This window comes from Pocillopora verrucosa, chromosome 7 (genome assembly GCF_036669915.1).
Source record: "Pocillopora verrucosa isolate sample1 chromosome 7, ASM3666991v2, whole genome shotgun sequence".
Lineage (NCBI taxonomy): Eukaryota > Metazoa > Cnidaria > Anthozoa > Scleractinia > Pocilloporidae > Pocillopora > Pocillopora verrucosa.
In genome coordinates this window covers 11,693,281-11,706,334 of record NC_089318.1, presented here as the reverse complement: position 1 = coordinate 11,706,334, position 13,054 = coordinate 11,693,281, and the positions used below count along the sequence as shown (strand labels likewise).

At 38.2% G+C, this 13,054-nt stretch overlaps 1 protein-coding gene across 2 annotated transcripts; it reads right to left on the bottom strand.

Annotated features, from left to right (window-relative positions):
• Window positions 1–965: 965 nt before the first annotated feature.
• LOC131792944 (N-terminal kinase-like protein) lies at window positions 966–12,995 on the bottom strand. Of its 2 annotated transcripts, none has more exons than XM_059110357.2 (19): window positions 12,781–12,995; window positions 12,637–12,696; window positions 12,202–12,282; window positions 11,417–11,533; window positions 10,906–11,141; window positions 10,261–10,507; window positions 8,917–9,075; window positions 8,138–8,245; window positions 7,673–7,786; window positions 7,077–7,166; window positions 6,895–6,957; window positions 6,250–6,438; window positions 4,998–5,076; window positions 3,880–4,035; window positions 3,456–3,607; window positions 2,388–2,471; window positions 2,157–2,318; window positions 1,929–2,075; window positions 966–1,660 (listed from the first exon to the last, which is right to left on the bottom strand). In XM_059110357.2, exons 1-19 carry the CDS (start codon window positions 12,910–12,912, stop codon window positions 1,295–1,297), a joined length of 2,742 nt encoding a protein of 913 aa, XP_058966340.2. In that variant the 5' UTR covers window positions 12,913–12,995; the 3' UTR covers window positions 966–1,294. The 2 variants fall into 2 exon arrangements, with proteins under 2 accessions (XP_058966340.2, XP_058966341.2); XM_059110358.2 differs by having other exon boundaries at window positions 3,880–4,032.
• Window positions 12,996–13,054: the final 59 nt, after the last annotated feature.

Genomic DNA, 13,054 nt, shown 5'->3' with positions numbered 1-13,054 from the left:
TTCTCATTTGGGGTTTTCATATAATAAAAATACTGGCCATCTTATAGTTTCAGACAACAGACCCTTCTCGAGGGCCACTTAGCCTCAATTCATGACCAATGCTTCCCAATATCCTTCAGAATTCCCGATAAAGTGGAAAATGATATAGACCAAGAGCATTAAGGGAAAGACAGGCTGACCCGAAGGGTGCATTGGCGAATGGCAAATGTTTCTGGCGGGGAAAGGAGGAATGGGGTCTATTAAAGTCTGCTTGCTATCATCAACTTAGATAGAGACAAAACCATCAGCCAGAGTGCAGTTAAGGCCGTCTATTCTAGTTCAAGAGGAGTAGGACCGGTATGAAAACTATCGCTCGAGTTCAATTACACATTGGAGATGATTTTAAAGTACTGAAAATAATAATTGTTATGCAACGTCAACTTCTGTTGATAAGCGTCGTGCACGCATCGTACGACAGATAGAGGCAGTTCACTCCCTAACATCGCAAGAAATTAACAGTTCATGAAACTTCAATATGACAAGAACTCTGCTGATGCCCCACTTGAGGTTGGACAACGTGTCTGGATTCACGCGTCGAAAGTGAGACTTGCCCTAATTAACTGACCATTTTCAATACTTTGTCGGTGCGGCACTTGCTAGTGCCTCCACACATAGTAAGTAATTAGGTGAGAATAGTTGTTCTGTGTTATTTGGTATTCAGGGTATGCAAAAAAACTACTATAAAAACCAACTGCCCCTGAATCGTTTAATCGCCTTCTATAACGTAAATAAATTGCCCTAAAGGCTTCCTAATTATATCTAACAATGCACGTTCATCAGAAGAGACGATTATTCCGATGAATTGTTTGAGCAATGAAACCACAGTCAGCTGCAGTCATTGTTACTTTTGGACCAGCAACTGTGGTAACATTTTGACACGATTTCTATTGATGTATCATAGACTCCTTCCATCCATATGGCGTGAATCTGATATAAATATATTATATTTCAAAATTGATTTAATTTCTTGTTACCAGTAGTCGATGTCAAAAGCGAACCAAAGTTTGAAATCTCCCTCTTTTTGGTTATGGTATTAAAAAAATATATCAACTTTGTCAAATCCAAAGTTTTATTTCACAGTCTATTGGGTGCAAGGGAAAAAGCTTCATTGGAAGGCTAGGATCGTCGAGGGTGACTTTTTTCCCATATCTTTCAGAAACGAAGTCATATGATTGTCATCGTCATTAGGATTCATTTCTTCCGCTACTGTCTGATCGTGTTGCCGCATCAGATACAGGTCGTGGCTTATCACTATTCATTGCATTTTAACAGCTCCAAGCTTCATTGGTCCTTTCCCTCCTGTGGCTCGCTTATCCTTTTGAGCCTGCAGTCGCTGCCGCCTTTCCTCTCTCCTCTTTTTCAAGAGTTCCGCTTTACTGGACTTGTCTTGGCTCCAGTCCGGCGCATCCTTCTCACCCTGACCCCACTCATCACCCAGGGCGCTTTTAGTATTTGACTGTGTACCAGGTGCACTGCTGGTAGGTTCTTCAAATGATCCCCAGTCTCCTACATCCCACGCATCTCCTTCAGCCTCCGTAAGCTGAGGAGGGTTGTCAGTATTGCACTTCGCTTTGCTTCGTTGAGACGACTTCAAAGCACTTTGAACAGCTTTACTTTTGATCTGCAAAGAGCAAAAATAGATTGTGAGGTGTGATGTTTCGCAAAGTATTAAGGCCTACTAAAGCCACTGTTAGTGAGAGGGGAACTTTTAAGCGCTGACGTCTTTGAAGAAGAGAACGGCGACAGGAAGGGGAATATCATATCTGAAGCAATTAATCAGCCAATCAACCAGAAAACCCATGTTTTACCACTAAATTAGACGCTACAGAAAAAAACTGTAGCAATTTCTAAAGAAAAGGATCATCACTCTATCCCATTTTTAAGGCTACCTTTGGAGCACGCGTATCACCAACGCAGTCGGGGGCTGCAGCTGGCACCTGACCGGAATTTTCGTCCAGCATTTCTAATAATGAGGTTTCTTGATCAAAGCGCGAAGGCTTCTGCAGCGTTGATTTTGCTCTTGCTTGCTGAACAGCCTGTCAAATCATAATCACAAATCAGTTCAATATAAATAAACAGAAATGAGAAGGTGACCTTATGTGTTAAAATTACTGTACCTTTTTGTTTTCAGGTCTACTCAGGGAGGATTTACTTGTAAAGGAAGATGGCGGAGAAAAACTGTCAACTGACCAATCATCATTCTCTCCCCAGTCACCATAGTCGCTTCCACTTTCCGCTCCGTCGTCTTCCGCCGCAAGATTTGCAGGGCGTCTGAGATACTAGACACAAAGTAAAAGAATTTGAAGTAGAAGAACGAACGGAAGTCGGATTTTATGACTGAATCTTACCGACAGCTCTTTTGCATTCTGCAAAGCTGCAATTTCCTCTTTCGCAGCTAGTAGATCACTCTTTAGATCGCCCATATCAGGTTCCTACAAAGAACGGTATTGTGAATTAAAAATATCAATGCTGGGCACACGGCCGGGACACAGAGACCTCACTGTAATTAACATATCTATCCTAAAATTTTCCAACCACTTTTCACTCACTCCTTTGTTATCGATAATTTTTTTTCTTTTGAAAGCAAAGGTAGTGCATTAGGAGGAATAATTGCTGAATACAGACTACGCTTCAATGACATTAAACCAAACAATCTACCTATCCTGAGAAGTCCCCAGGAACAACATATTCATGAAAGAGGCACACTACCTTACTTCAGCAAACTCTAAAGACAACAAACCCTCAACCCCGCTAATACAACGAGTAAAGGCCCTAAAGTATTTCACTCCGTTAGGAGTAAAATGTGAATATGAAAGAGATCTTCGCAGTAATGAACACTACTTAAGTAGTAGTGAAAATAAGGTCTGAAAAGTTCAGGCCTGTAAGGGATTTGAACCCATGACCTCTGCGATACCAGTGCAGTGCTCTACCAACCGAGCTAACAAGCCAACTGGGAGCTGGTCATTATGTTGGTACCAAATATACCCGTGAAGTGGTGAATAAACGAATGTGAATATATGAAAGTCATATATTTGAACTGCGGATAAAGACGTGAATATGAAAGTGATCTTCGCAATAATGAACACTACTTGAGCAGTAGTGAAAATAAGGCCTGAAAAAAATTCAGGCCTGTACGGGAATTTTCGTCTTTATCCACAGTTCAAATATATGACTTTCATATTTTCACATTGGTAGTAAAATGGGTGGCAAAGAATTCTGAAAATCACCGGTAACAATAGTCAAAACCTATTTCCCCAATATCCTCGTAGTTGCGAGGGTCAAGTGCTTTGCCTGCAACATGATATCATATTTTCAGTTCCACGATGCTAATGTGGCTTTACCCTGCCGTTGACTTTCCAACGCAACTAACACGGCTTTAACTAAGAAACAAAGAGCACAAAGAAAATATCCCGAACCTGTCCATCATTCCAATCGCGCCCATTCCACTCGTTCCCACTCCACTTGCCACTAGAGTCACTCCCTGAGTCCTCATCTTTATCTCCGCCTGTTGCCTGTTTCACACCTGGACGAATTTCCTTTCTCATTTTACTGTCATCTGTTTCCCCAACTGAGAAAAGAGTCAAAATTCTCCTTGTGAGTTTTCGAAGCAGAGTTATCGGGCATCAAAGTTGTGTTTCGCGCCTGGTTTCACTCATAACCGGAGCAGTCGGAGTTTTTTCAACTGGTATGGTGCTTAAAGAGGCTGACCAACACCACACCAAATAGTGATACGATAATCCCTAAACTATACAGTATCTCCGCTTTCAAGGGTAGGACGAGGAGGTTCGAAGTGGAGTAGAAAGCAGCGCCGCCACAAACCGAGCCAGTGTTTGTACATACCTGGGTGGGTACCTTTTCCAGGCTCACTCTTGTCTGCAGGTTCAGTGATTCCTCCCGAGGCACTTCCTCCTCGGTACAGCTTTGATGTTAGGGAGCTGACAGCCCAGCCAGTCCAGGAGCTGCCTGCAGCTGTTGACTCTGGGGTTTGTTCAGCTTCTGAACAACAAACAATATGAGATATTGAAACTGGATAACGTGAACATGGATGAAGAAAAAATCTGATTCCCCCACGAGCAATAGATCAACCGACCTTCGGATTTCACAAGGCGACGCTCTACCACTCAATTCTTTCTCGATTTAATAACGCAGTCCACCTTATTGGTTGCAATTTAAGCCGTGCGTCTGAATCATGTTATTCTTCTGTTTGACGTCATGAGTCCAATGTAAATGCCCGTGTCAAATTTTTTTTAAAAAAGAAGAATAAGCAGTGAAACCAGTGTAAATCTTTTAAAGCGGAACCCATAACAGGCTGTTACCAACTCAAGTGCTGATTTTTTTCTTTCCGTGTCTACTGTAAAAAAACTTGTTGAACACGGACATTTTTCTATTAACTGGGCCCAACGCTTTAATTAAGCGCTCCTGTTAAACGGAAGCACTTTTAAAAGAACTTTTCAAGAGGGTTTTACCGCATAAAATATATCTATATATGCTGTGCTCAGTTAATGCCATTCAATAAAGCACAACATAATAGTTAAAGAATTGTCATTAATCCATGTTGAGACAGACAGGACATCTCCTCTTGCAAGTTACAAACTACTTGTTCTTCAAATGTACTTGAAATCAATTTTTTTTTAAAGTAATCCGCCAAACGAGAGTACACTTTACAAAAGAAAATCACTCCCGACGCTGAACCATCCCGAAAATTAAGGTTATCATCGTCGTGAAATTGACTTACCACGTATTAGTCGGACACAATCCGGACACACTACATTAAGGAGACACGAAAGAGTGTGTACGTCTGTGACAGGTTTGTCTTGGGACCAAAACAAAATAAGTGGGAGTCTGATTGGTTGGTATGCATGGTGTGTAAGGACATGAGTTCACTAAGATTTCCACCCTAACATTGTGATTTCCACACCCTCAGTTAAATTGGCTGGGTATAAGAGTACATTACTCACCAGCCTGATTCATAGTAGATTCTGGATCCTCTGAAGCTTTTTCAGTCTTTGTCAGAAACACCTTGATAACTTTAAAAACCTGTAAAAAGCGTACAATTAAGACACTCGTTGATAGCGCTTACGATATTAATAACACCTGGTTACGGTTTCAGGAGGACATTAATAAACTTACTGATATTCTAAAAAAAAGAATCTTTTCCTTGCTCATTTAATCGAGAAGATTATAAACCGTTACATCACTGGGACCCAAAGCAATCATCATCCCCGGGGTTCCCTTCCTACCACTTCACCTACGTTCTACTTTAAGCTACCCTACATACGCCACTTTTCTGTCATTTTATTAAGCGCTATTGCAATGACTTGGATATTAAACTGGTTTTCTCTTAATTCAAAATCGGTAACTTGTTTGGTGTGGTTTATAAGTTTGTATGTGCTGGCTGTAATGCCTGTTACGTCGGTGAAACCTGCTAGCATTTTTCCACCGTGTTAGAGATCACTTAGTCAGTGACAAGGCCTCTCACATTTTCAAGCATCTGAAAGATTCTCCACATTGTCGCGCTTTGCGTTCAGAAGATAACTTCCATGTTTTAGATCACGCCTCTACCGGCTTTCAACTTAAGATAAAAGAGGCTATTCATATTAAAAAAGAACAACCATCCTTGAATCAACAATTACACCATGTAAATCTAAAACTACCCTTTTAATTCTCACACTTTCATGCTTTACCTCTTTTCTTGTTGTCACTATTTATCATAATTAGCATTGTTCTACTTACTATATAATTCAACTGCCAACGCTTTGTACAGTAATTAACTGAAGATGACAGAAGTTTCTGTCGAAACATGTATTACAGACTCAAAAGTTTTGTCGCTTTCTTTAAATTCTTGACTTGCCTACTAATATCAAGACCCTTTGAAAAATAATATAAGCATTTAACAAGAACTATTCTATGACTTCCTCGCCCTAATTAGCTCTTCATGTTATGACATGCTATTTTTCTTGGTGTAGTGGTGTTAAGTAATCCACGTACATTCCACGTACATTACTACATGAACAACTAGCTAGGACCGGTGATACAAAAATATAAACAAATAAATAAATATCACAGAGCAATGCTATCCGAGAAAGCTCAACCATAGAAGACGGAAAAAAGTGCATGAACGTAAAGAATTCCTATGAAACATTTCTCCTCATTTAACTGATAGGCAAAGGTTCTCCTACTATATAATTATCCCCGCCAGTTTAACTCTACCTGATCTCTGACTTTCCGTTCTGGGTCCACAGTCAGAGTACACAAAGCTGGTAAGATCTTGAGTGCACTCTCTTTTAAACTGAAATACTCAGCTGAGGCAAAGAAACCCATCACACCAGCTATACGAGCAGGAGGAAAAGGGTCCCGTAAGGCACGCAAGAATGCTGGAATCAGTACCTTTTGCCGTGTCTGGAAATTAAAATCTTGAAACTCACCATCATGACATTATCACTCCCACTATACAATTCATATGTGACACAAAAACGCTGTTGTGTTACCCGAGACCTCTGGAAGATTCCTCGTCATGTATGCTTCTCATCCGTCTGATTTGAAGGTGTCCATGAGATTGTTACAAGGAGAATCTTAGTACTAATTGTCAATTTGTTCCAGGTGCTTAACGTGAGGTAAACTGATGTAAAACAGCTAGGGGAACAAGAGCAAGTTTTGAAGAGCACTTTCTTGGAACCAGCTTTTTAAATTTGGATTAATGTTACAGAATTTAGGAACATCCCCAGAATCTGAAAGTACATGTACTTTGTTACATTATTTAGTATGTTATGTGGCAACTGCAAACTCAGAATGTTCTTGCAGATGGAAATTTGTAAGCTAGTATACATTTGTCAAACCGAAAACGTGAATACATACAGCTAGTGGGAGGTGCACTGCAATTTTTCCCAGACAAACTGTGGTGTTTGTTCTGATGCCAGGCTGAAAGAAAAATTAGTAAGTTCAGGGGTCTCTCTATTTTTTCACATCTCAAGACTCATAAATCAAAATTGTGAAATATGAGAGAAGAGAACTGGCAAATTCATACTTTTCATTCCTACCTCTTGATCCATTTGAAGTTTTGCAAAATATTTCAACAGCTGATTATTAATTGTCTTTTCACTTAATTTTGAAGCAAGAAGCAACATGGACTGCAAAAGAGAAGTGAAAAATGAAAATCTTTGAAATAAATGATTGGAAAAAGTAACCAAGCAAAAAACATTTCTAACAAACAAAAGAGGAAATACTTAAATGCATTAATCAGCATACAGATGTTCAGATAAATTATCAAATTTTAAGAAATCAAAATAGTCAAACCAAAAGTCAGAGACTGTGAACCTCAAATCTGATAGAGGTTGTGAAACATCAGTTCTCCTGCCACAACAATGCCACTCACATAGAAGTCTTACATTTAGTTTCCTAAATGTGATCCTCTGGTTAAGTTTTATAAAAGCGGCAACCAAAAAAATTCAGGAACATCATTTAGAAGCTCCAGTTCTCCTACCAGATAACCTGCCAGCAGAGTTGCCTTTGATATTCCCAAAAAATTAGTGTGGGGTGTGAGATAGTCTTTAGTATTCCCAACTTCTTTGGGAAGGTCAAAGGTGACTCTCCATGCCAAGAAACTGTCTTTTAATGGGGAACAAATTGCATTTACCTTGACTGTCTGCTCTCTCATGGCTGGAATAGTGTCACCAAATCCCAAAGCAACATGAGGAAAGATCTGCTCATCCACTGTAGATGGCTTCAAGTGTTGTACAAAATTATCAAGCTGAAATGATCAAGAACTCATGGTCAATGTGCAGAATTGTTGACAGAAGAAGATTGTGTTAGCTAAGCCTTGCTAGTTTAATTAACAGTCCTTGAATAGACCAGATGAAATTCAATCCAATTTGAGTGAAAAATAAATCAGCCCATCCAAGTACTTCTACTAATTGTAACCACTATACAATTTGGACAGTTGCATCAGCCAGTCACACTGAGTATACTTAAATGAATTCTCCAATCACAGAAATGAACAGAACGTTTACTGCATTGATTTTGTTTATCACTCATGATTACAGATAAAATTACACTCCACTCAGTCCATTACCATTACCATAGTAATGATCCCTCTTCTTACCTGTTGTAATAAGTGGATGCGTGTTGCCCTATCTGTGGATGAAAACAGTTTGACCACACATGGCACAATTTTCTGTTGATATTCATCTGTATCCAAGAGTTTACCAACCTGTATCGTATTGTATAAGAGTTCAGAATAAAAATATTTCTACCATTGGTAGAGTTCTTAAAAAAAAAAAAAAACAGTCATCTGGGTTTGAATTCTGCCATTTGGTCCAAGATGAATTATGTACACTTCATAGAGTATTACAAACCAATATTATGACCATCTCCCAGTTAGCTTGTTAGCTCAGTTGGTAGAGCACTGTACCTGTATTGCGGAAGTCATGCACAGGCCTGAATTTTTTTTCAGGCCTTATTTTCACTACTGCTCAAGTAGTGTTCATTGCTGTGAAGATCGCTTTCATATCAATTTCTTACACTGCAGTTCACATATATGATTTTCATCTTTTCAAAGTCATCTATATCAACCCCTGACTGAGATTTTTTGATTCTCAATTGCAATTGAACAGAAATCTATTAACCATTATGGTGACTACACTTAGACTTTTACATGCTGGAGCTGACAAGAAGGAAATATTGGTAGCACTGGCACCTCCATCTGTTATGATTTTAAAATTGTGCCTACACTTCATATGATTGAAACAAACATTTGCCAAATATTCTCTGCACATGTGCACACATTACATCTATGTTTGTCATCTATAGGAGAGGAATTATGAGAAAAGAACTACAACATACTTAAATTAAAGATGGCAATGGTAAGAAAGCAAATCTTACTTTGAACAGTGGCCCTAAGACAGCAGAACCAGCTGATCCATATTCATAAGCATTCAGCAATTGAGGAAGAATTCTGTGCTTGCAATATTGTTGAGGAAACAGGTCTAATGATGAGCTGAGAGATTGAAAGAATTGCTTCTGTTCTTTTTGCTCCTTTATCTAAACAACAAAAAGCAACAACTTAGGTATACATCATGAAACAGCCAACTCAATTAAAAGCTTATATTCATTGAAACAGAAGAAAGTACATCAGGTATTTCAATAGTTATTATTTGCTATTTATTTATCTTATAATTTATCTAATATTTATCTAATTATCTGTAATCAAAACACCATATCATATGGTTTCTCTTATCATTTACAATGGTAATTGGACTGAGTGGAGTGCAATTTGGGTAGAAATCACACATGTGATTTTAAAATCAAACAAGCGTGCAGCGCAAGTTTGATTTGAAATCACAAATATGATTTCAGACCAAAATTGCACAACACGAGGTTCAATTACCACTTTATTACATCCATTTTGAAATCACCCAAATACAGGACTTGGTCAGTTCAAATATTTTATTGATGCAGTACTGAGCCAGTCTGAAATTAAATTCATCCATTTTTTGGGGGGAAAAAGTAAGGGTTTTGGAAACAAAAGTTGCAAAATTTGCCACATGATACTCTTTGTCTTCCATTTTCCTGCAATTTGATTGGTTACTTTAAACAAGCCTCGAAATCTGATTGGTTGTTTTGTTTTTAGTGTAGCCTTCTCATTGGCTGGGAAAAAGAGGCGATTTAAAGCCAAAAAATGGTGCAATTCGGGAATAAATCGCATCAATTAGAGCCAATCAGATTACAGGGAAGACCAGTGAGTTCAAAATGGGTGTATTAAATCTATTAATTTAATCAAGTTTCAAAGGTCATCTTACTTTTAAAAAATCTGGAGGAGCTATGTAGATATTATACAATTCTTTTAATTTTTAACATATCTTAGTGATAGATAGTAGAATGAAGCAGTTATTAGCCATCAGATTTTAGCACTGGTCTTAAATTCTGCAAATGATTGTAAAGCACTCAGAACAGAATGTATCAGCACTGTAGAGGTGATTTTATTATCATCATCATCATTATTATTATTTGTTATGCTTCACTTCACTGATAATCAGAACTGTTTAGGAACTACAATATAGCAATATTCATGACGTGGAAATGTCTAACAAAGTTCCAGATTAACTCAAATAAACTTCATTTGATGTATAATAGTGAAACTTACAAAATTTTACAAGAAAATAAAATACAAACACAACTCACATAAGAGCTAACATCAACATCAAAAGCATTACATCAAAAGCAAACCTGCAATTCTTGTAAGAACAAATTAGCATCAACAAAGCTGTTTTTAAGGTAATGGCCTTGAGTTCGACATTCCTGTAGAAATTTTGCTGGGTTTGGTCTGCTCTTAGGATTAGCACCTACAAGTTGTACATAGTCTGTAACCAAGTTCTTTGGAATCTTTCCAACAGACTTCAAGGCACCTGTCCTGGACAACGGACCATTGAACACTTCCCAGATCAGACATCCAAGACCCCACATATCTGCTGACCTGCAAAGTATGTATCAAATAACTGAAAAAAATTCAAAGGATTGACATCTAAATCAGAGTTTAATGCATGATAAAAGTTGTTTTTTTACTTGCTATAAGGGTCATTGTGAGATTCACATGTGACTTTTTAGAGGGAAGTCTGCCACTATGCATTGGATGAATCAAAACTACTGGGACAACTGTAAGCAAATTGACATGCTCACAGGTATAGCCTATGCCTAAAACCATCAAAAAAGTCCTTTTTTAAAACCCCAATACATCAGCAACTTTTCTTCATAAAACAGATAACACATGCCAGTGTTATCACATGTTTTGATACATCTAATGATGCTGCATCTGGTTATCAACATCTAGACAACTTAATGTTCCATTAAGCAAACCCTATTTTGAAGCCTTACCATTTTTCAGCCTTCTTGTTGCCTTTACTATATTTTCTTCCCTCTGGAGGTTCATAAACTTGTAAAACGGGCAGTCTAGGTAGATCAGGTTCTTCAGTGTTTGATGGTGGATCAACAGGTTTAAGGTAATCAACGCCACCAAGCTTCCACTCGCCTGCAATATCTACAAACACTGATGCCATGCACACATTACCATGAATCAAACTGCAATCATTTATCAGAAAACTGAGACCAGCCTAAAAAGGAAAAGAAAAATGGTATATGAGGAACTAAAGCAGGTAAAACCAGCTTTAAGGAAATTAAATTATTGATCAGCATAAATAATATCATAATTCAGACTAAAAGGAGAGGATGCTTAAAGGACCACCTGCTAAAGAATTTGCAAAATGTTGACAGAAACAACTGATGTTCAATTTTGGACAGTAATGCTCCCCTTGAGAAACAGCTTTAAAGGGCTGCATTTCCAAACTTGAATGTATTCAATAATACACCATACTGTGAGTGCACATACTGTTATTTGATGCAATCCCCAAGAAATGGCAAAATCAGCCTTTGAGTTCTCATCTTCGCTTAGTAGTACTTCCAGTGGTTGAACAGGCTCTGTCACCAGATAAATAACTGTATCAGACTGTAAAGTAAACAGAGATGAAAACATGAATAATAATGTCTGAATCTTACATCTACGATCTACCTAAGAATTCATTAGCTTGTATTGGTAATACATGATTTTGAGTCCAATTTGAGATAAAACAGTTTTTGAAAAATATCCAAGTGATGATTTCTCCCATATCACACATGAAAAAACATGTGATTACTTGTTGACAATAACCACCATATCTAGCATACTGTAACACCACAAATCACAGTAAACATGGCGTTAAAACTGCTTTTAATAGACACAACACTACTATATTAGCACATGGTCTACCGATGAGTCATGTGACCCCAAAGGTAAGGTCACTCAGGGGGGGCCCCTGGGGAATAGCTTGCGCTACAATACAAATAAGTTCCCGTCTCCTAGTGCCTGATACATTTGTTTCTAATTCTTACTAGTTTACAAAATGTGTGACTTTTTGAGTTTCTGCTGTAATTAATGCTCTTAAATTGTATGTAAATTTCACAGTATTAAAGAACTTAAGTGTACTGATGTCAACAAATATCAATTCCTTGTGAATTTTTTTGAGTAAAAGTTCTGTATTTGAGTTATGACTCCCAGATAACCTTTGACTGGTACCATACTTTAAGTTCATACCTGGAAAAAATTGGTACTGAATAACAGTCTGCAGTAATACTCACCTCAAGACCATCAATATACCTCACAATATTAGGATGTCGAAGAGTTTTCAGTCTTCTGAGGGCTAACTTGGCTGTTTGAACCTTAACAAATGAAAGAAATCTTAAGATAGGTAGCAAGAAAAAGAAGAAAATTTGTGTTAAAGACAGTTTCTGTGATGGAGAATTAAATATTTTGGGTACAATTTACCGTAATTTTAAGACAGTACCAGGAACTAATACTGTGACAGCTAACATCGCAATAGTAGTTACTGTACTAATCACACTAGCTAATTACAAGTACACCCCGATTAATCAGTTCAAAATGAAAACTTGTCTAGGATTTTGATGCTGGGCACAAAGTGAAGGAAAATAAAATTCAAGCTGGTTTGAAGAACAGGAAACGAAGGCTTAGTTAAACCACGATAGATGTGCATGTACAGGTAAGGTTTGCGGTACCTTGTCCTCTGAAGATGACTTGACATCGTGAATAAACACAGACACAGCTTCTCCAGTACCCTTGAGACAAAGCAAAAAGTTCCTTTTCATACCTCTACCTAGACAACCACATAAAGACACGCTGATGACTGATGGACAACCTACTTTTTTTTTCCCTTCATGTAGTGTCCACACAGACTTGTCCGCTAGGCTCCCTGCTTTTTCACCAATCTCGTAGGGAAAATTTTGAGCAGCACCAGTGCCAATCTTTCCTATTAAGCTCCATAGCCCCTGCATTTTATATTAGTAACATAACCACTCCGACTGAAAATAAAGGAAAATTGTCACCCCATATCTGAAACGACATCAATCGGTTCTTGTCTTCGTGGCTAACTAGCACCCAGTTTTTCCTTACGAAAGCTTGCCGCTAACCCTAAAC